This window comes from Saccopteryx leptura, chromosome 6 (genome assembly GCF_036850995.1).
Source record: "Saccopteryx leptura isolate mSacLep1 chromosome 6, mSacLep1_pri_phased_curated, whole genome shotgun sequence".
Taxonomy (NCBI): Eukaryota; Metazoa; Chordata; class Mammalia; order Chiroptera; family Emballonuridae; genus Saccopteryx; species Saccopteryx leptura.
The window spans coordinates 35220957-35245354 of record NC_089508.1 but is presented as its reverse complement, the minus strand read 5'-3'; the positions used below and the strand labels follow the sequence as shown (position 1 = coordinate 35245354).

Below are 24398 nucleotides of genomic sequence, written 5' to 3'. Positions count from 1 at the left end.
GATGCAAAAGCAAGTCAGTGTAGGAAACAGTCTTTTCAATATGGTATTGAAATAATTGGACATATTGTAGGTAAAAAAAGAAGCTTAATCTAAACCTCACACTATGTAAAATTATCTCAAAATGTATAATCTGACATTAAATAAAGACCATGTTGTAGAAGAAGAAAAGACAAGCCACAGAGTGGGAGAAAAAAATCTTTGCAAATCACATATCCCACAAAGATCTTATATCCAGCTTGTCTTAACAACTCTCTAATCTCAACACTAAGAAACAATCCAATTAGAAAATGAGCAAAGGTTTTGAAAAGAGGATATATGGATGACAAATATGCCCATGAAAAGATGTTCAAAATCATTAACTATTAGGGAAATGCAAGTTAAATATGTGATGAGATAGTACTACATACCTATCAGAATGGCTAAAATAAAAAATACCAAGAAAGTAGAGTAACCAGCTCCCTCATACTAATGTAAAAAACAATACAGCCATTCTGGAAAACAGTTTGGCAGTTTTCTGTAAAGTTAAACAAACCCTTACAGTGCAGTCCAGTAATTATACTTTTATATATTTATCTTAGAGAAATGAAAACTCACATTCACACAAAAATTGGTACACTCATATGTATAGTAACTTAATTTGTAATAACCAGAACCTGAAAACCCAAATGTCCTTCAGTGAGTGAATAAATGCTGGTACAATCCATGAAGAGAATACTACTCAGTAATAAAAATGAATGAGTTATCGACACACGCAATAACTTGGATGGGTTTCAAGAGCATTATGCTAAGTGATAAAAAGCCAATTCTAAAGGTTAAATGTTGTCTGATTCCATTTATAACACTCTAAAATGACTAAACTATTCTTCTATGATTCTAAGTGAAATGGTATAAGGGTATTTCTGTTTTGATGCAATAGTTTATATCCTGATTGTGGTAGAGGTTACACGAGTCTGTACATATTATGAAATTTGAGAATACTGTACCTACCCACCCACCCCCAAAAATAGTGCATGTAAAAATTGGTTAAATCTAAATAATGCCTATATTTTAGTTAGTAATATTGTGGAATGTAAATTTCCTGATGTTAAATTATGCACTGTGGTTAAGTAAGACGTTCTCATTGGGGGAAACTGTGGAAGGTACACAGTAACTCTACTGTTCTAGCAATTTATTGTGAGACTTAAATTATTTAAAAATAAAGTGTTAAAGATTTTGAAAGGTAAAGAAAATAACATGAATTAGAGCATTATTAAACTGAAGCAGTGAGAAAAGGTTTGTTTTTAAATAAAAAATAAGAACTAGGGATTCCAAAGAAATTTGTGCAGTTAACATTGGATTCTCAGTGCATGTCTAGCTGCATGGAGAAATGGAACAAAGCCTCTATTTGAGAGAAGAGGTAGCAAGATTTGACATCTGGTTTAATTGTTGTTGATGGTTTGATTTAAAAAACAGTGCGTAGACATGTGTTCTAAGTACCAGTAGTACCCTGAAGAATAATAGCACTTTGCAGAATGGAAGAGCTGGCAAAACAGTGTAAATTACTCTGACTTTTATTTAAAACAAAACAAAACATCTGCAGCAGCTTCTGCACAAGAACAAAGTTTTAACTAGGGTTTCACTTTTGTGTCTATCTCCTTGATCTTATGTGAAACAGGGCTACCCATTATGGAGCTTACTTTTACTTTTCTCCTTCTCCCTTTTTTCTCTGTACCTGTTACCCATTTTTTCCTCTCTTTCTTCCTCTCCTTTGCCCCTTTCTTCCCTTTTTCTCTTTCCCTAACCCCCTTTTCCATGCTACTTTCTCCTCACCCACTTTCCCTCTCTCCTTTTTTAAAAGAGCACCTGCCATATCATCCTGCATTTTGGTTTTGAGGAAAGAAAAGCTAATGGATCCTGTTAAATAAAATGATGATGGGAGAACCTTTCTGAAATCCAACCTTAATTTTGTGAGCGTGCTATTTTTAACATGACCAGTTAAGCTGGTTCTCAGATCAGCTTATCAGCCTATAAACTTAAGAGAAAAATTAAATGTACCTGATGAGATTTCTGTGCATATATGTAGGATTGGCAGAATCTGGCTCCTTGGGTAACTAAACTTTTCTAGTATTGGAAGGATTTTTGTTTACATTAGATTCTTGAATGAGAGAATTAGACTTGAATGCATCTCATTCTTTCTCTGCCTTTTCTTTGAGGCCTGTATGGTAGCAGAAAGTATTACCAAAGTTGCTCTAGTATGCACACTTCTTGCCCCTGGAGTAGAAGGGTTTTTTTAGAGAAAAAGCCTGGAATACCTAGAGATGACAGAATATTGTCTCAAGGACCCTCAGTGGAAGAAATGCACCACATTTATTTGTTGCATTCTACTGAATTTGTAGAATTTTTTTCTTTTTTTATGGCTTTAAAATACTCAGTAGAGACTTCTAGGCAAAGAGCAAGTCTTGCCTGACCGGTGGTGGCACCGTGGATAGAGTGTTGACCTGGGACGCTGAGGACTGAGGTCACTGGCTTAAGCACGGGCTCATTGGCTTGAGCACAGGCTCACCGGTTTGAGCATGGGTTTGCTGGCTTGAGTGTGAGATCATCAGTATGATCTCAAAGTTACTGGCTTGAGCAAGGGGTCTCTGGCTTAGCTTGAGCTTCTCAGTCAGGGCACAGATGAAAAGTAATCAATGAATGTATGAGAAGTGATCAATGCACAACTAAAGTGAAGCAATTATAAGTTTATACTTCTCTCCTTCTCTCTCTTCCTTGCTCCCCCCTCTCTAAATAAATAAATAAAGAGCAAGTCTTGAAAATGTTTTTAAAGCAGGCCAATTGTTGTTTTACTTACGAAGTTAAGCTTTCCCTTTCCATAACTATATAGTAACTGCCTTTGCTTCAGTCTGCCAGGATAACAGTCTGTAAACCATATATCTTGATATCTTTTCTCCATTAAGTTTTCACATGTAAAGTTTTATAAAACACCCACAGGGAAATTGGTTTCCTGAAGCACTTAGTAGCCTATTAAGTGCCTCAGCTATTGTGTTGTCCTTACTGCTTGCAGCCAGTTCTCTGCTAGAGGGGTGGAAAGAATACCTCGACACTGTCTTAACTTTGCAATGAAAATATTCTTGCTTAATATGTTAAAAGAAAATCATTTCCAGTCTTGGCTTTTAAAAATTTGAATGCTTTTTAACTTTTCCTTTCATGATTATTAACCGTGCTCAGAATCTTCATTTTAATTACCACTGTGCAGTACTTTAGTTCTCTTATTTGCTTCATTACCTTTTCTGCTTTGGTTTTGAAAATAATTTTAGAGAAATAAAATCAGATTGTTTTCAATATAATGAAACACTTTCACCACACTGTTATTGAATCTTTTCCTCATTACCAACGCAAAGCTAGATGTTGCAATTTTTTTTTAACAAATAAATTAAAAATTATTTAGTCCTGTATTATGCATGCAAAAAAAAAAAAAGCCACCCACAATAAAATTTAACTTACCTGGCTCATTCATTTGGTGTTTGCTGACCTCTCTTTATTGGGAATAGGAGCTATCGCTGGCTTAACTCTTCCCTACAGAAGGAATGTTGTTAGTGCTGCAACTAGCTCAGCAAAGGGTGTGCACAAAAAGAAGGTGCTGGAGGATTTAGGAAAAACACACAAGATACAACATACAGAAAAGATAGGTAAAGGAAACTCCTAGCCTCTAGGACTGAGAGCCTAGATCTCTGCAGCCTCATTGTATTTATTGGTCTCTTTGCTCATCAACCCAGAGCCTGGGTCAAATTAGTCTACAATGGATTCAGATGCAGAGAAAGATGACCAACCGATGCCCCCCCAGGCATGCAGGAAAATGGCTATAGGGGCCAGCTGCTTCCTATAAACAATCTTAGTACCGCTTGCCAGAGCAGCGTTCTGCCCCCGCAGGACTTGGCGTTGCAAAGTCCACACCAAAGCCTTGTCTCAAGGCTGCAGTTTAATCTCTCAACCATTTTCCCAGTTATAGAGGAACTGGAAGGAGCCCCAGGGTTCGGATTTTTAATCCTTAAATGTAAGTTCTTCAACCATAAAAAGACTAGAAGAACATATAGGGGGAAAACTCCTTGACATTGATCTTGGCAGTGACTTTTTTGGATATGACACCAAAAGCACAAGCAACCAAAGCAAAAATCAACAAAGGGATGATGTCAAACTGTAAAACTTCTGCACAGCAAACGAAACAATGAACAAAATGAAAAGGTGACCTGTGGAATGGTAGAAAATATTTGCAAACCATGTATCTGATAAGAGGTTAACATCCAGATTATATAGGGAACTTAACTCAATAGCAAAACAAAGAAACAAACAAAAACCCAACATAACAAAAATATGGACTCAGGACCTGAATTGATATTTCATAAAAGAAGACATATGAATGGCCAACAGATCATTAAGCATCAGTGAAATGCAAATCAAAACCATAATGAAATATCACCTTATACTGTTAGAATGGCTGTTACCAAAAAGAAAAGACCCTGGCTGGTTGGCTCAGCGGTAGAGCATCGGCCTGGTATGTGGAAATCCCAGGTTCAATTTCCGGCCAGGGCACACAGGAGAAGTGCCCATCTGCTTCTCTACCCTTCCCTCTCTCCTTCCTCTCTAACTCTCTCTTCCCCTCCTGCAGCCAAGGCTCCATTGGAGCAAAGTTGGCCCAGGTGCTGAGGACAGCTCCATGGCCTTTGCCTCAAGCACTAGAATGGCTCCAGTTGCAACATAGCAACGCCCCAGATGGGCAGAGTATCATCCCCTAGGGGGCATGCTGGGTGTGGGAGTCTGTCTCTCTGCCTCCCCGCTTCTCACTTCAGAAAAATACAAAAGAGAGAGAGAGAGAGAATTACAAGTGTTGTTGAGGATGTGGAGAAAAGGGAACCCTTATGCACTGTTGATGGGAATTTAAATTGGTATAAGTCATATGGAAAACAGTATAGAAGCTACTCAAAAACTTAAAAATAGAACTACCATATTATATATCAATCCCACTTGTGAATATATATCCAAAGGAAATGAAATCACTATCTTGAAAAGATGTCTGCACCCCCATTTTCATTGCAACATTATTCACAATAGCAAAGATATGGAAACAACTTATGCGACATACCCTCCATGGATAAATAGATAAAGAAAATGTGGTGTGTATGTAATGGAATATTATTCAGCCATAAAATAAAAGAAAATCCTGCTATTTATGACAACACAAATGAACCTGGAAGACATTATGCTAAGGAAATGAGACAGAAAGATAAATACGGGATGGTCTCACTTACATGTGCAATCTAAATGAGTCAAATTCATAAGAGAGAGGGAGGGGGAATAGTAGTTACCAGGAGCAGAGAGATGGAGGAAATGGGGGGAGGTGTTGGTCAAAGGGTACAAAGGCTCAGTTATGTGGGATAAATTCTAGAGCATGATAACTGTAGTTAGTAATACTGTATTGTATACTTGAATTTGACTAAGAGTTGATTTTAAATGTTCTCTCCACTAAAAAATGGCATTGCTTTTGTTTGTGCACATGAAATTCAGTTTAACTAATAGTTTGTTTTTTTATTTTTTAGCGAGAGACAGAGAGAGGGATAGATAGGACACAGACAGGAAGGGAGATGAGAAGCATCAATTTTTTTGTTGTGGCACCTTAATTCATTGATTGCTCAACTAATAGTTTATCAAGCATTTACTGTTGGCAAGAGATGCTTGGAGATGGTATGTTTAGCTTATTTTGACTAAATGTGTTTTGTTGTTAATTTAGCCTTCTAATTTTAAATTTTTTTATTTTATTAAGTGAGAGGCAGGGAGGAAGGGAGGCAGAGAGACAGATTCCCGCCTGCATCCTGACAGGAATCCACCTGGCAGGCCCTCTACAGGGTGAGGTTCTACCCATCTGGGGCCGCTGTTCCATTACACAGCAACCGAGCCACCTCAGCGTGTGAGGCGAGGCTGTGGAGCCATCCTCAGTGCCTGGGGCTCACTTGTTTGAACCATTTGAGCCATGGCTGTGAGAGGAAAAGAGAGAGTTAGAGAGAGAGAAGGAGGAGGGGTGGAGAAGCAGATGGTTGGTTCTCCTGTGTGCTCTGACTGGGAATCAAACCTGGGACATCCACAGGCTATGTTGATGTCCTACCACTGAGCCAACCACCCACGGCCTATATATTCTTGCTTATGAATGAGACATACTTTGAAGCCTTTGGTGCAGACATCAACAGGAAAATGTAAAGCGAGATCAGTAGTAATGGACAAAGACTATTTAGTAAGAAATTTGAGATAATATATATACATAACAATGGATATGTTTCACATTCAGACTCCTATAAATCTTTGTTTGTTGCTACTCTGTAACAGTGGTGGATAACAAAGACTTAGCTCCAATAAGGGGTTCCTTTCCCTATAAAGCTCCCTTTCCATCAGAATAAATCTCTGTCCATGTCAGAATTGTTGCCTTGCTAACTTTATAAGCACTTGCTTACTTTTTTAGATATTTATTCTGGTGAGCTTTTCTTGTGTTAAGAACACAGATACTGTACTTTTTTTGTTTCTTACTATCTCTCTCTGCTTTTTTGGTACTCTTTTACGAAAAAGGTCCTTTGAATTTTCTAGACTCTGAAAATTACTTTTGTAAAAATAAAAAACTGAGCTGTGGCACTGAGCCTTTTCAGTGTTTTATTTATTGTTATTCCAAACAGTCATTCATTTTCTCTTGTCTTATCACTCTCTGCCTTGGTGTCCTCCTCTGGTTATCATTGTGTATGTAGATATTTCTCTTTCTAGAACCAAACACAATGGACTTTTTTCCCTTTCTCCATGTTATCTATTACATAATAGAAAGATTTAATATAGTGTCACTTCTGTTTCACTTGAGACACACTAAGACTTGTGAATTAAGCTTTATTTCATAAATTACCCTCTTTCTCTTGGGCCTTAGTTCTTGTGCTTGAAGCACTGAGTTCTAATTGAAGTCTCCTCTCAAGAAACACAGTAGATATGTTTTTTTTAATGCAAAAGTGAGTTTATGAAAAAATAAATCTGTAGGCCTTGCCCATTTGGCTGAATGGTAGAGAGTCGGCCCAGTATGTGGATGTCCCAGGTTCGATTCCCAGTCAAGGCACACAGGAGAAGGCACCATCTGCTTCTCCATCCTTTCCCCTTCTCCTTCTCTCTCTCTCTCTGTCTTCTCCTCCCACAGCCATGCGTTCAAATGGTCTGAGCAAGTTGGCCCCAGGTACTGAGGATGGCTTCATGGCTTTGCCTTAGGCACTGAGGTGGCTTGGTTGCCGAGCAACGGAGCAGCAGCCCCAGATGGGCAGAGCATCACCCCCTAATGGGCTTGTTGGTGGATCCTGGTTCCAGGAGCTTGCAGGAGTCTGTCTCTATGCCTCTCTGCCTCTCACATCATAAATAAATAAATAAATAAATAAATAAATAAATAAATAAAATAAGATACAGTTTTAAAACTAAAAACTAAAGGCTGGATGTTTTTATTATGTTTTCTCTTAAATATGAAGACTAATATAAGATATAAAAAATAGGGGAACTGTAATGAAGTATGTGGGATCTCTGAACTATCTTTGCAATAATTTTGTACATCTATAAACTGTTCTAAAAGAAAAGGTTTTATTGAAAATTATATAATGGGTGCTTTTTTTTTTTTTTTTTTTTTGTATTTTTCTGAAGTTGGAAACGGGGAGGCAGTCAGACAGACTCCCGCATGCGCCCGACCGGGATCCACCCGGCATGCCCACCAGGGGGCGATGCTCTGCCCATCTGGGGTGTTGCTCTATTGCAACCAGGGCCATTCTAGTGCCTGAGGCAGAGGCCATGGAGCCATCCTCTGTGCCCTGGCCAACTCTTTGCTCCAATGGAGCCTTGGCTGCGGGAGGGGAAGAGAGAGACAGAGAGGAAGGAGAGGGGGAGGGGTGGAGAAGTAGATAGGCGCTTCTCCTGTGTGCCCTGGCCGGGAATCAAACCCAGGACTCCTGCACGCCAGGCCGACGCTCTACCACTGAGCCAACCAGCCAGGGCTTGCTTTTTTATTTATATGAATTTTAGAGATATTAAAATGCTGTGTTTTTTACACAAAGTATGAGAAATCTGACAAATGACAGTGTTCTTTGCCTTTTTTGTTGAAGTTGAATTTATTGGGGTGACATTGGTTAATAAAATTATATAGGTTTCAGTTGTACAATTCTATAATATTTATTTGCTTTCTTGATAAACTATTGAACTAATAATAAAGCTTTGGATCAGTTTGACATTTATTTTCAGGGTCCTTGTATGATGTTGTACATTGTACAAAAAGTAAATGATATTGGTCTCCCTATACACATAACATCATACCCTTTGCTCCTCTCAAATCTTTTGTGGCTATAGCAACTGGAATGAGAATGCTTACTGCCATAGGCGTCTGCTATAAGTTCAGAGTCTTAAGTGAAAAGAATAATCAGCTCTAGGACTTGATTGAAGAAGTAGTGTTGACCAATTCTTACTGAATTTTTTTGGGCCCTCTTGGATTCATAGGATTCGTAACTCTTCAGAGGACACTTGAAGGGTATAGGTCAGGAACTGGTGTGCCACAAGAATTTTTAAAGCAAGCAATACCTGAGTATTTAGTCAGGGACACTTACCTCTTCCTTTCACTTGTCAAATAAAAAAAATAACAATAGCCATCTGTTGTGAATTAATCAAAATTATACATTTTGTTGGTCAGATCAGCAAAAAAATATATTCATTGGTATGCCACAGAAATTTAGTAATTAGTTGATTTGCTCCAATAGATGAAAAAGGTTGAAAATTGCTGGTGTAGGTTCTGCTGTGATATAAAAAGGCCAGCCTGCAGTGGCACATAGAAACATGAAAGAAAACTTCTGAAAGCAACCATTGCATTTTCCCTTCTCAGCTTTTTCTTCAGAAACATTTTATAGCTTCACTGTCCTAGCTTTTGTTTCTAGGGATCTCCCTGCTTGACAGAACAGATAATATTTTTAAAAAATAATGATAGATTTGTGATATGGCAACTGCTTTATTAGAGGCTCACATAAATTGAGAACGAGTTCCTTTGGTTCTTGCTTTGTGGGAGAGAAGATTCTGTTCCTGCCTGCTTTATCTTCCCGTTCAGACAAAACAGCTTGAAAAACTTCTTGGGCCAAGGAATCCTTGGGAAAAAAAAAAAATTATTTGAAGAACTAAGTTGTCTAGGGATATTTAGCAACAGCTCATATGAATTACAGGAGATTTGATATGTTAGAATGGAAAAAGGAAGTTCTCACATTAGCCAAGCCCCTCGTACCCACTGTTAGATAGTATTTAGTGTTTTAATCCCTTTCTATTACTCATCTTGTAGTAAATATACAAAGAGGAAAATGAGTCCTGATTAAAAGTGGCATATCATATTTTCAAGACCATTAGTACAGAACATTTTCTACATTTTATTGTGAAAATTACTAGTAACTATCAAAATTGTTTTGTTTTCTTTTTACATCCTGTGACATATTTTGTAATTGTTGAACTCAGATACCCTTTCACTCAGTGGCTTTACTTCCATAGTGATTTTGTTTGTGTCATCTAGAACTCTGGAGATGGAATTAATAGGTATATTGTAACTTTTTCTTTAAGATGATTTGCATTTCATCAGGGAAGGTCATATCAGAATGCTGAAGTGCAGTGTGCAACTTTGAGTTCAGAGATGATCACACTTGCATTTTCTACTACATGATAGGGAAGTGAAAAGAGTATTCTTTTTAATGTAACTGTTTAATTGCACATTTGTTTAGTGATGTTTCCAAAGTAACTATTGTTTTTCACTGTCATCTCCCTAAGTATGCACATAAAATTTTCACTCGAGCCTGACTGGGCGGTGGCGCAGTGGATAGAGTGTTGGACTTGGATGCGGAGGACCCAGGTTCGAGACCACAAGGTCGCCTCCTTGAGCACAGGCTCATCTGTTTTGAGCAAAGCTCACCAGCTTGGACCCAAGGTCGCTGGCTCGAGCAAGGGGTTACTCAGTCTGTTGAAGGCCCATGGTCAAGGCACATATGAGAAAGCAAACAATGAACAACTAAGGTGTCGCAACAAAAAACTAATGATTGATGCTTCTCATCTCTCTTCATTCCTGTCTGTCTATCCCTCTGTCTGACTCTCTGTCTCTGTAAAAAAAATTTTTTTTCAGTTGATTCTTTGAAATTCAATCTTTACAGCTGGATTCTTTGCTTTATAAAATACTGGATCAGTCCTGGCTTATATGAATTATGCACTTATCACTATGAAGAGAAGTTGCTCTGTACAGCTTATCTTCACCTTTATTTCATCTCCTCCTCCCTGACAGAATCCCAAGGACTGCAGCAAAGCCAAGAAGCTAGTGTGTAATATCAACAAAGGCTGTGGCTATGGCTGTCAACTCCATCATGTGGTCTACTGCTTCATGATTGCATATGGCACCCAGAGAACACTAATCTTGGAATCTCAGAATTGGCGCTATGCTACTGGTGGATGGGAAACTGTGTTTAGACCTATAAGTGAGACCTGCACAGACAGATATGGCATCTCCACTGGGCACTGGTCAGGTAAGGAGCCTGTGAGGCAGTTCAGATCCTCTGCGTTGAACTGCAGCATAACTAGAGTATCAGATTTCTTTGTACAACTTTAGGGCTCATAGTCCTCTTTTTCTCTGGATCTATGAACGTTGTACTTTATCCAGATAAAATCTAGACCAATATATCATTTAAAAAGTGTTTCATGATTTTATTTCTGATGTTTATTTTCATCTGGATTTAGCAAAATCACTAAACTTTTTCAAGGACTGCAGTTCCCTCCTCCTCCTCCTCCTCCTCCTCCTCCTCTTCGTCCTCCCCTTCCTCCCCCTCCCCCCTTCTTCCCCCTCCCCCTCCCCCCTTCTTCCCCCTCCCCCTCCCCCCTTCTTCCCCCTCCCCCTTCCCCTCCCCCTCCTCCTCTTCCTTTTTCACCTCCGATGATGATATGCCTCTCACTTTTAAGTGTGCTTCCACATTATGGACCTCAGTTAATTGTCATAATTATAAGTAACGTAGACCCAGGGTTTTTAAACATCAAATGCCTGAGAATCACCTGGAAGGCTTGTTAAAACACTATGCTCTTATTCAGTAGGTCTGGGTGGGGCATGAGTATTTGCATTTCTGAAAAAGTTTCCAGACCCAGGGACCAAACTTAGTGAACCGCTGAGGCACAGTGATCTTTTTACAGTTGAGAACAGTGAAGTCTAATTTGTTCAAAGCAATTTTACATTTTATTTAGAAAATATTTGATGATGAATAATGTGACTAAACTACTATACTAGGCATTATAAGGGATATAATGATTAGCAAGAAATTTTCCTTCTCCCCTAAGATCTGGTGGTAGAGGGGATAGAATATATAGAGTGTTTTGTTGTTGTTTTTTCAGAGAGAGAGAGGGATAGACAGGGACAGACAGACAGGAACGGAGAGATGAGAAGCATCAATCATTAGTTTTTCATTGCACGTTGCAACACCTTAGTTGTTCATTGATTGCTTTCTCATATGTGCCTTGACCGCGGGCCTTCAGCAGACCGAGTAACCCCTTGCTCGAGCCAGTGACCTTGGGTCCAAGCTGGTGAGATCTGCTCAAACCAGATGAGCCTGCGCTCAATCTGGTGACCTCAGGGTCTCGAACCCAGGTCCTCTGCATCCCAGTCTAATGCTCTATCCACTGAGCCACCGTCTGGTCAGGCTAGAGTGTTTCTTATTACAGCTCTATTATTCTTTCTACAGTGATCTTTAAACGAGATCTAAGATTGGACTACCTTTGTTAAAAATGGGGGCTTACCGTTTTGTAATCTTGGGGAAACTACTTAACCTAGGCCTTAGTTTCCTCAGGCTTTCGTTTCCTCCTCAGTAAAATGAGAAGTAAAAATTCCCTTACCTCTGAGTTGTTGATAGGATTAAATGAAACAATATATGTAATGCACTTAGCACAGTACCTGATATATGAGCTCTAGTAATTGTTAGCTGTCATTAATATCCTTTATTCATTACGTAGATACACATTGAGTTCCTACAGTTCAGAAAATACTGAAATTAAGTTACTAGGTAAAATTTTAAGCAAGACAGTAGACTGTCTCTGCACTCACATCTTGTGGGGAGTCAAACTTTTTTCAAAAGGCCGAGGCATTTCAGTTAACGTAATATCTCATGGAGCTGACCACTTTTTTTCACAAGTTGAAATACTAGATGTGCAATAGGAGCTATGTCACTGACAAAGTGAGTAACTTTAGTGCCTTTGTTTTTTTTGTTTGTTTATTTTTTGTCTTCATTGGAAATTATCATGTAATACCTGACGCTTCACAGAAATGGTCAGGAAAGCTGATTGGATATTTTCTATAAAATGCTTTAAATGGTCCTATATGGATTTAAAGAATTATTTTGTGATGTGAGTTTTGTCTTCATTAGGATGATTTTAGTAGCCTTATTCTATATATCAACATATGTTTTTCTTTGTAACTTACTTCAAATTTTAAAGTGAACCTTTTAATAGAAACTAGCTGAGCTTTAGTTTTGGGGTTACATCTTTTCTTGGTCTGCTTTGTAGCTTGCCGCTGGTGCAAACAGGTTAGGTATTAAGATTAGAAAGATACAGGAAAAGCAACTTGTCAGGCTCACTGAGGCTTTTTCATTTTGTGGGCTTAGTTCACTTTTAAGCTTCTTTCATTATAGCCGGAGTAGCATGAGGTTCTCATGGAGTCCTCTTTCTAGGGAGAGGCAACATTTTGGATGGTAGTCAGTTAATAGAAAAGTGTAAAGTTGGCCTCACTGGATTTAGCAGATTTAGTATATAATTTGGCCCTGCTTATATACTACAGCTAGTTATTTGGTTTGTTTGACTTTTAATCCTTATATATTTTCTATGTAGAGGGTATGAATTAAAATGGCTTGAATTTGAAACATTCAGAATTTCTTAATGTTATAATTAAACAGGTGCTAGAAATCATCCTTTAGTAATTTATATAGCTTATAAATAACAGAACTATTGTTAGTACATTCACTTCTCCATTTTAAGTGTTTCCCAGTAAACACATGCCAAATGCCTTACCTAGCAGAATAATAATTAGAGGCATACAACTCCTCAATGTCTAGGAACTAAGTAAAATGACTGATTGTAATATCTCTACCCTTTTGCCCCCCCATCCTGTAACCTTTTCCAAACCTACATATAATTTCCAGTACTTAAAAGTTGTCAGTGATATTTTCTTCTTAGTCATTTACAGTCCCTGATTAAAGAAGTTATTTTATCATGGTAGTACAGAATTATAATTTTAATTAAGTAGATCTTTCCTTTATTACTTACAGGTATTGTATAAAATCATATATTTTTTTCAGGCTAATCAATTAAACTGTACCTTTTGGACACACTTAATTAAACAACTGATTATTTTCAATATGCTTGCATTACTCATCATAACTAAAATAATTTAGATGCTAATCTTGTATTCAAAAGAAGGAAGAGATTTATGTTTGAGTATAGCAAAGTATAGTTGCCATCTACTTCTGTTTTTGTTTATTTACGTTATTTGTGTATGTGCCTTTTGGAGAAACTAACCTATTCTGGATGTAGAAAACAAAGAATGAAATTTAATAAACTCTACGACATTAATCTTTTAATTAGCCATAAATCAACTGCATCTTTTAATTGTTCTGAGTTGTACAAAGAATATTGGGATATATCCCTTGGCATGACTGTCATGAAATTATTATTGTTCATACACACTTGACATGATGTGCCTGCAGGTGGAATTTAGTGATTTCTGTTCCAATCTGTCATCAGGGCAGGAACTGGTATACATATCTAATCATTTCAGTAGTTAAATCATGCCTTGTTGTAGGTTGAGTTCTATTTTTCTTCTTCATTATTTTATGTATGTGAAACCATATCCTGTGTAGTAATTTGGTTAAGTGAAGCAAAAATATTAAAAATTATGCTTCCAGTTAAAAATTATAATAATCTTTCCCATTATCTATTGACATGTATTCTAAAGTTGCTGATAAAATGGTCAATTTAATTTTCTGTATCACAAGACATTTCCTAAACCTGAACTAACTACATGTAATAGACCTGAATCTTCCAAGTATATTTCTTATGGTAATTCAGAAAGAAAATCTTAGTATTTAATGGTTTGAAGTGTCTTTTAACTATTATCGACTTGTTTAAAGTATATTGACTGTTGTAGGCTATATATGAAGACCAGCTTCTAAAATGCTTTTATTAAAAAAAATAATAATACAATAAAAAAAATAAAAAACAACAAAAAAAACCAAAATGCTTTTATAATTGATATAAACACATCTGAATTAATGATTTAGCAATAGAGAACCTCAACCATTTAAACTTAATTTTCTACATTTTTTTTATTCTAAAAATTGAGCATTTATTCAGATTAGCAGTCATACCACTTGGGCTATTTTGTGTTTCCTTCTTGCCTTTTTCCTACTGTCTCAATAAATAGGTAATAAATTGAACTGAACTGCTTAATTTAGTAACTCTAATTGATAAACCTTCTTTTAAGTGAAATTGACTTTCTTTAAATGAAAATAATGACAAGAAACAGTGTTTGTAAATGTGATAAAATTTAATGCCCTTGAGGTGCCTAATTTAAGTACATGTTTAGGTAGATTGCCATTAAGTAGATTGCCATACCAAGTTTCAAAAAGCTTTTGGCCAAAGAGTTTAATTTGGTATCCTTATATGAAGGAAGCCTTAAAATAGTAATTTAAGAAAAGAACTTGGTATATGCTGGGTACCATGCTAGGCTACATGAAAAGGATGGTCACAGCCTGACTAGGTGGTGACACAGTGGATAGAGTGCTGACCTGGGCCACTGAGGACCCAGGTTCAAAACCCCAAGGTTGCCAGCTTGAGCACAGGCTCATCCGGCTTGACTGCGGGGTCACTGACTTGAGCGTGGGATCATAGACATGACCCATGGTCACTGGCTTGAGCCTGAAGGTCACTGGCTTGAGCAAGGGGTCACTGGCACAGCTTTAGCCCCCCAGTCAAGGCACATATGAGAAGCAATCAATGAACAGCTAAAGTACTAAGAGTTGATATTTCTTATCTCTCACCCTTCCTGTCTGTCTGTCTGTCTGTCTCTGTCTTTTTCTCTCTCTTGCAAAAAAAAAAAAAAAAAGACAGGCACAGTTCTTGTTCAGTCAGCTGAATGAACACAATGTACAAATGATGCATTATGGAATTGTATACCTGAAACCTATATAATTTTATTAACCAATGTCACCCCAGTAAATTCAGTAATTTTTTTTAACATATGTATTGTGATGTGGGTAAGTTGATAGTACTCCAAAGCACATATCTAACACGTATCAGTGATTCTCCTGGAGGAAGTGATTTTTAAGCTAAGACCCAAAGTATGAATAAGAGTTAGCTAGGTAGAGATATGGTAGAAGAATCTTTTGTCAGTAGACACATGTGAAAAGAGAGACAAAAGAATATCGAGTCATTGGGGTAACTGCAGGTAGTTTATAGTACAGTTTGAATATTGAGGGACTAACTAATCTTTTGTTTTGAAAATATGTGTCACTTAGGATTTTTCAGTGGTGTGTGACTTAGTTCCTCCCTAAAATCAGCAAGTTTAATTCCAGAGTCAGTGCTTTTTGTTTTTGCTTCTGAGAGTGGGCAGAGTTAAAAAGTCAAATTGCTTTCAGCTGACTGGCTCTTGGTGTTATTTAGGAACCATTAAACTTTTTAAAAAATTAAAAATTTTATTTTTATTATTTTTTAGAATTCACTCTTGATAAATTTTTAAAAGCTGACAAACAGAAAATCTAGAAAAAAGCAACATGATATTTTTATTAATTAACTGCCTAAAACACTTCTCTAATGTTATTTTTTCTGCATTTTAAAATTTGGATAATCTCTCTATATGGCAATAATTTTTTCATTATCATTTTATATAGAGAGAATAGGAAGATAATTCAGTGTTTTAACTCAGTTTATTACATTTCTTTCCAGTTTTATTGAGATGTAATTGACATATAACATTGTATTAGTTTAAGGTATAAAACATAATGACTTGATATATGTATATTATGTGAAAAGATTACACATTTAATTTAGCTAAATCCATCACTTCACATTGTTACAAATTTTTTCTTATGATGAGAATTTTTAAAGTTTGCTCTCTTAGCAACTTTAAATTACAATACAGTGTTGTTAACTAGTCACCATGCTGTACATTACATCCCCAGGACCTCTCTTTAACTGAAGTTTGTATCTTTAGACCAATACCCTTTCCCCCACTCCCTGCCCCTCCCTGTCTCTGCCAACCACCAAACTGTTCTCTGTTTCTTTGAGTTCATTTTTTTAGCTTCCACATATAAGTGAAATCACACAGTAATAGTCTTTTTCTTCTGATATATCTCACTTAGCATAATGCACTCAAGGGCTGTATGTGTTGTCACAGGATTTCCTTTTTTTCTCATGGTTGAATAATATTGCATTGTAGATAGATAGATAGATAGATAGATAGATAGATAGATAGATAGATAGATAGATAGAGGCATAATATACTAATTAGGATAGGCTACAGATATGCTTCTATGTAGTATTTTTACAGTAATATTTCCAACCTTTGGTGATCAGTTGATAGAAACTTGAAATAAATACATATACTATTTTAGATTTTTTATGCTGATAAAACATCCTGATTTTCTGTTTGGATAACGTGAGAGAAGAGGAAAGGATACTGGAATATGAATTTTACCATATATGATCTCAGTTCTCTTGTTTTTAGCTTTCACATTTTCAGCAAATATGGTTTCTGAACCCCAATTTAGCTTTTAAAAAATAGCTCATGAGCCCTGGCCAGTTGGTTCAGTGGATAGAGCATTAGCCCAGTGTATAGACATCCAGGGTTTGATTCCTAGTCAGAAATCAAGAGAAGCAATCATCTTCTTCTTTCCCCCTCCCTCTTCCCCCTTCTCCCCCTCTTCCCCTCCAGCAGCCAGTGGCTCAGTGGATTCAAGCATAGGCCCCAAGTGCTGAGGATAGCTCGGTTGGTCTGAACACATCAGTCTCAGGTGCTAAAAATAACTCAGTTAATTCAAGTGTTGGCCCCAGATAGGCCCCGGGTGGGGCACATGCTGGAGTCTGTCTCACTGTGTACCCTCCTCTCACTTAAAAAAAATAAAGTAAAATAAAAAAATAAAAATTTTAAAAAGCTCATTATACACAATATCTCCCTATCCACTTTTATAGGTCTCTAATCACAAGGGAAAATGAGTAACAGGCATAAAAGGTATTAAGATGATTTTTACATACAGTTTAGTTTCATTGTCTGTCTATGTTTGGTTCCAAAATTTTAAAACATATTTTGGTAGAAAACTTAAGAAACAATATTCTATTCCATTTTTAGCTGTTTATTTTATCTTGAGGGAGCTTCCAGATGGCCACAGGGCCTATATCTTCTGCATTATTTACACAATGTTAGCCACTTGACTAGAGCACAAGAAAGGCAATAAAAGAAACACATAAAACCCACCTCTCCTGTATCCCAGTCTAAATCTCAAACTATTACCCTGCAAGCTATGTGAGGCACTTTTACTAAATTGTGAATTAAAAAAAAATCTCTTGCTAAGAATGAATCTGTTTAGCAATATACCGTATTTTTTTTGCTCCATAAGACACACTTTCCCCCCCAAAAGTGGAGGGGAAGATGCTCGTGCATCTTGAGTGAAAAATACAGTATTTTGCCTGACCTGTGGTGGCGCAGTGGATAAAGCGTCAACCTGGAAATGCTGAGGTCGCCGGTTCAAAACCTGGGCTTGCCTGGTCAAGGCACATATGGGAGTTGATGCTTCCAGCTCCTCCCTCCCTTCTCTCTTTCTGTCTCTCCTCTCTCTCTCTCTCTAAAATGAATAAATAAATAAATAAATAAATAAAAAAAGAAAAATACAGTATTTTATTAAATATTTTAACACACCATTTGGTTCAGAATATTTTTTTTTCTTATTTTGCTCCTTAAAACCCTAGGTGTGTCTTATGGTCAGGTGCATCTTATGGAGCAAAAAATTGATATTTTGCCCTTGTTAGACAAGGTTTTGGCAGGATGAGTTTAGAGATCAAAAGAGGTATGATTTAGGAAGTAAGAACACATAATTATTATCAAAGTCACTGTGGCGTAGAAACAATTTCATTTGAAAAGTTTTCAAAAATCCCTTAAGTCTGTTTAGAACCGATCTAGGGTTGCTAGAGCTAGAAATAGAATTCAGGTGCTCTTATTTCTATGGGATGTCTGGGCCACAAAGCCTTGATACCCATCTCAGAAAAGATGGGTGTTTTTGTAAATACTGATAATGCCTTTAATGTTACAAGTGAGTTTCTTAAAGAGTTGCTACAAATTGAATTATATATCAAGTCATGTTTTAAATATTTTAGTGGTGCTATGTAAATGATTTCCAAAGGAAATACTTTCATAAAGTAAAAAATCTTTTTTCTAGTATAGGCTAATAGTCTCTTGATTCATCACTAGTTTCTTCCCTCCCTTCTTAAAATGTTTGGATATTTCTGTTTTCCTGAGGCACACCTATGTAAGTCTTTGAGACTCAGTCATATTTGACTTTTTTTCTCACAGAGAAAGAGACAGATAGAGAGAGACAGACAGGAAGGGAGAGAGAGGAGAATCATCAGTTCTTCATTGCAGCACCTTAGTTGTTCATTGACTGCTTTCTCATATGTGTCTTGACTGAGTGACCCCTTGCTCAAGCCAGCGACCTTTGGACTGAAGCCAACGACCATGGTTGTCATGTCTATGATTCCACGCTCAAGCCAATGACCCTGTGCTCAAGCCGGATGATCCCACACTCAAGCTGGCGACCTCAGAGTTTCGAACCTGGGTCCTCTGCATCCCAGTCTGACACTCTGTCCACTGCGTCACCACCTGGTCAGGCAGTCACATTTGACTTTTGGTTTAAGCATCAAAGTATGTAAAAGAAAGAAGGTGATAATTCAGTAGCATTTTGTAAGTCTTATTTGTTTACAGCACATAGGTTGCATTTAAATTCTACAAATGATTCTACAAATAAGATAATTGTTGGAAAGCTAAAGAAAATTAAGAATGCCTCTTTGATTAGTTTTTTATGCCAGAGATCTAGTTATAATATAAATCTTAAATTTTTATCTCTCTCTCTCTCTCTCTCTCTCTCTTTCTTTATTTGGTGAGAGGTGGGAAGCAGAGAGGTGAGACAGACTCCCGTATGTGCCCCAACAGTGACCCACCTGACAAGGCCCCTACAGGGCGATGCTATGCCCATCTGGGGTCGCTGCTCCATTGCTTGGCAACCAAGCTATCTTAGCACCTAAGGTGAGGCCATGGGGCCATCCTCAGTGCCCCAGGCCAACTTGTTCAAACCATTCAAGCCATGGCTTCAGGAGGAGAAGAGAGAGAGAGTGAAGGGGGAAGGGGTGTGGTAGAGAAGCAGATGGTCACTTCTGTGTGCCCTGACTGGGAATTGAACTTGGGACATCCACACACCGGGCTGACACTCAATTCCTTAGCCAGCTGGCCAGGACCTTCTTATCTCTCTTCCTCAGGAATATGTAAATTTTAGGCTAATTCCTTAATAAGAAACAGTAATAGTCCATGAGCTTTAGTAGAATTGTATATATTCTTTTTGTTCCTCCAAAAGAGTGTTGCTCAGTAAAAAAACTCAATAAAGGTTTATACATTTGCTGACAGTATAATATACATTTTATATATATGTAACATTTAAAATAGACTTTCCTTTTCACACATTTTTCTTGCCATTAGGAGAAGTTCAGAGCAAATTACAGAATTATGAACATTCCTACGTGTTAGTTTAGGAATGAGGATTCTTTCTCCTGTTTTGCTTCCCAGAATTTAAGGAATAAAAACACACCTGGCAATATTGAAAAGGATTAGAGCTCAGTTTCCCACCTTTTCCTGAAGAGGTGCTCCTTTTGCTCAGTTAAAGTTCAATCTACCAACATAATATGAGAAGCTTAAACAATGCAGGTTGTATTCCCTGGAAGCAGGATGTAAATGGAATACTATAAGGCAAGTTGATTTTTCCAAAAGATATAGTATTACAATTAAGATTATTTTAATTAAGGTTTAGAAGTCTAATGTCTAACTTTATTTTTTTAAAGTACAGCTACTAAACAAATACTGTATATTTTAATGGGCACATTTTATATTTATAATGTTTTATTATTATAAAGTTTCTAAGAAATGGGTCACCCACATATATAAGGAAGTGTACTAGTCATCAAGTAAAAATTTGAGTGTTTCTTGATACTATGGAAGATACAAAGATAAATTAGACCCAGACCTTGTCCTTCAGGAACTTTCATTGAGGATACATTAAGTTCTGTATGCATAACAAAGATGGGCTATGTTAAATGAAGTGTCTTAAGAGAAATGTAAAGGCCTGTGGGTCATCGAGGATAGAGAAACTGTTTCTGGAGTTAAAGGAGTTATTGGGAGCCTAAGCTGGACCTTGAAAGAATGAAGAAAAGCACAGTCTGTAAGGACAGATCAATGTTGTTGAGGTGGAATTAGAAGTTATTAACTGTGTGACTTTAGCTTGTGTCCACAACCTTTCTTAATATCTTGTCTATATACCATACAGAGTTATTATGAGGATTCAAAGTGATAATTTACTTCACAGTGCTTTATATATTCTGAATCACCTTTATGTTCCTATTACCACTTTAATTTTATGGGAACAGAGCAAAATAACAATAAAAACATAATTAAGTCATGGGATTTCAGCCAGACTTCTCTTGAGAAACTTTACAACCAACATTAATGAAAGTTGGAAGTACCTGATGGGCTTTTTGGTGAAATTTATTCAGAAATGTAAATGAAAAGAGAAGAGGTAAATGATGATAGAGGAGCCAAGTGAAGGTAACCATCCCCCCTGCTCATCCTCCCACGGAGAGCCAGTTTTAGCTCCCCGGCTTTCTTGGTCCACAGGAGGATAATTCCCCATTTCTCTTGGATTTTATTTAGGTTATCCAGTAAAATCCCAATGTCTAGACTGATGAGGCACCACAAATATGTTCCTGTCAAGGAAACTTGACCAGTTCCCTAGTTTGGGTTGCCATCTTAACATGAGCTATCTCTGACCCCGGTGGGAGCACCCTCCTGACCAAGCAGTCAGTCTTCAGTTAGTTCTTTAGCCCTCCACACTGACAGGATGACAATTTGGAGTGGAAAGAAGAGGACTTGGAATAAAACATGCTGTCTTGGAGCATGTTTAATGTTTACTATGTGCGTACTACTAGGAGAAACAAGAATAAATTTCTGTGAAGTTCTATTCCATGGGAACTGTGTCAGAATTAATGCTTAAGAATATGAACATATACAAGATGTTAATCAAGTAACTTGCCTAAAAGTGAAGAATAGGCTTCAGTGAAGAAGTTTTTTTCAAAACACTAACAGTGATTTTGAGCAAACACTAAGGATCTGAATATTAGAAATGCATACAAGTGAGGTCCTCTGACCATTCCTCTGGTACCTGTGTGTTCACTCAGTGGAACTACATGTGCTAGAGCAGAAGAGATTATGCTTAGGTAAGCAACCCAAAATATAGCACTGTGGCTTGCTCCTCTCCTCTCTAGTTTTTTGCTATTAAGTATATTTTAACCTGTTTTTATTCTGGAAGAGTATAGTATGTCTAGGTTGTGCTAGGAATAAACTAGCCTAGAATACACAAATGGGATTTGCTAAGGCATGGTGGAAAGAGAAGTTGATTAAAGGGTAGATCACCAGTATTTTCCTTTTTCTGCTGTCACCTCCCTTATTGCTGTGTTCACTGAAATTTGACAATAGCACAGGAATTGGGGAATAGGCTGGGTTAGTAGCTGCTTCTGCTGCTATCTCTGGCCAATCTTGATTCATGTTGTTCAGAATATTGAACAATAGGATTAGCAAAGTATACACTACACTCTTTGCCCCTTCTTTCTATGTTATATCCAGTACCAACCATGGGGTCACCAAATTGAGATTTTAGAATCTATAGAGCAATCTATCTGTATCCTTGGGAAATGTCTATGGTCTTTAGTACCTGGATTGAGATCAGAGGGTTAGATAGATAGCCTTTTAAGAATATGATACCAACATTTTTAAAGTGATGTGGTATCTCTATTTCAGAGGAAAAATGATCTTAATGCTTGCTACGAATGACCATCTTAGAGGTACCCATTTGTATTATAGATGTGTTAATAAGTGGATATTTAGTTCATTCACTTGTATTTTATTGTATATTTGTGCTATGGTTTATGTATTCCTTTATTAATGGACATTTAAATTATTTCAAGTTTTTACCATTATAAACAGTGATATAATGAATATTTTTGTGCATGTCGCCATGCACATGCGTGTTAGTTTCCCTAGGGCAGTGCTTATCAAACTTTTTCACATTATACTATATGTTAAAAGATGTTTTTACTGCCCATATTATGACCTGGGAGGTGGTAATGTATGGTAAAGCTACAAAGATCTCTCTGACAGTAAAATCATATGCTCTAACAAAATAGCTGCCAAACTGTGGTTCTCAGTGAAACTCAGCCTACCACCTATTTTTATAAATAAAGTTTTACTGGAACATACACCCATGTCCATTTGTTAACTTACTGTCTATGGCTGCTTTCATACTACAGTGGCAGAATTGAATAGTTGCAACAGAGACCGCATATCCCTCAAAGCCTAAAATATTTGCTATATGGCTTTTTACAAAACAAGTTTGCTGACTCCACTCTAAAATAATAACTACTGGACATACATAGTTTCAGCCATTGTAAATTTATGAATAATATTCTTAAAAATCTATTTGCCTCAAATTTATAAGCTCCCAATCTAAATAGGAAATTAGCACAATCATTTAAACATTCTATCTCATGAGGCAATATGTGGTTAGCAGTGTTATAAAGACTGAAACAAGAACCCCAAAGGATTGGGAGGTACAGTCATTCCAGCCAGAAAAATGAGAAGAAATGTCATTTGAACTGGTCTTGGAAAAGTTGTAAAAAGACCAGAAATCGAGTGTTTTACTTGATTATGTGTTTTACTCTAATAACTACTATGCACTTGACTATTTATTTATACATGCTACTCTTTATTTTAGATATAGAATTCTGCACACTTGGAGTAGTTGATGGATGATGATAAAAGTGCGTAGGTGCCTGTCGTATCTTACGTATTAAAGTGTCAGAACTCCTGGACATTATTTTTACTTCTGACTCTGGTTTCCTAAATTATGTGAAGAGATCATTAAGCCATCTGCCTCTCAGTGATCCTTAAGCAGAGAGTGACTAAAAAACCAGTCTGATAGCTGATTTAGTATGCATTTCTCAGTGGACTCCAAAACATTTGATAGAGGGTGTTTAGGTGCAAGGTTTTTTTTTTAGCTGTAAAAATATGAAAATGATAGTGCTTTAGATAAAACAAACCTTGTTTTTTGTATGCATCATTTACTGTCATAGAGTAGGTGAAATAGTAAACCAATGTTTACATTCAGAGTAATTGCAACCTTTATGATAGGCTTCTTAAACATGAATTTAACGTAATTTTATAACACATTAGCAGTGATTGGGGGAAAACAGTAAATAAATACAACGATGCTTTTGAAGAATATCAAGTTAATATAGAATTGCATGGTTATTATTACTCAATCCTTTATTGGAAGGATATAAGCAATGAATGTTACCTAGAAAGATTTATACTTTTAAATTAAGTACATAGAAAAGTATTAAATTACATTGGGAGGTACATTTCTGCTAAGATAATTTAGAATGTGACAGTTAAATAATTAATCAAAAGGCAGGACATGAAAGAATTTTTCTCAAAGAAAGAAAAGGATACGTTTCTCAAGTCAGTTGAATAATAATACTCTGAACACCAAGCATACAGGTAGGGGAGGCATGAAGATCCCCTAATTTGGCAGTTTGTGCAGGCTAGCACCCATTGTATGAATAATAAATGTTATGTCTGTATTCATGACAGTTTTAAAAATCTGATAAAAGCTTTTAGCTACTTTTAAAAAATATTATTCTAATATTTTATTATTGAACTAAGTGTAAATCACTATTTCTTGCTCTGCTGTGGATATATAATTTAAATTAAATGTTTCTAATTTGATTAAATGAAATCTTTTCTTGACATTTTTCTTAACCTGAAAAGAAATACACACTAATAATAAATAATAATTTTAGTTTCTGTGATTTTATATGAAATAACTATGATTTTGTATAAAAATGTATATTTGATGCGTTTTCAATTGTTTAACAGACAACTAAAATGTGTTTTACTGTAATCACTGTACTATGCACTTGAATATTTATACATACTACTCATTATTTTAGTAATGGAA

At 36.7% G+C, this 24398-nt stretch overlaps 1 protein-coding gene across 4 annotated transcripts in view; it reads left to right on the top strand.

The window, feature by feature from the left end:
• Positions 1-24398, top strand: part of FUT8 (fucosyltransferase 8) — a 236677-nt gene that overhangs the window by 173628 nt on the left and 38651 nt on the right. For all 4 annotated transcript variants that reach the window (XM_066342035.1, XM_066342033.1, XM_066342032.1 and 1 more), the window contains one exon: positions 10331-10568. In XM_066342035.1, the coding sequence (XP_066198132.1) occupies positions 10331-10568 (238 nt within the window). The remainder of the gene's footprint in view (positions 1-10330; positions 10569-24398) is intronic.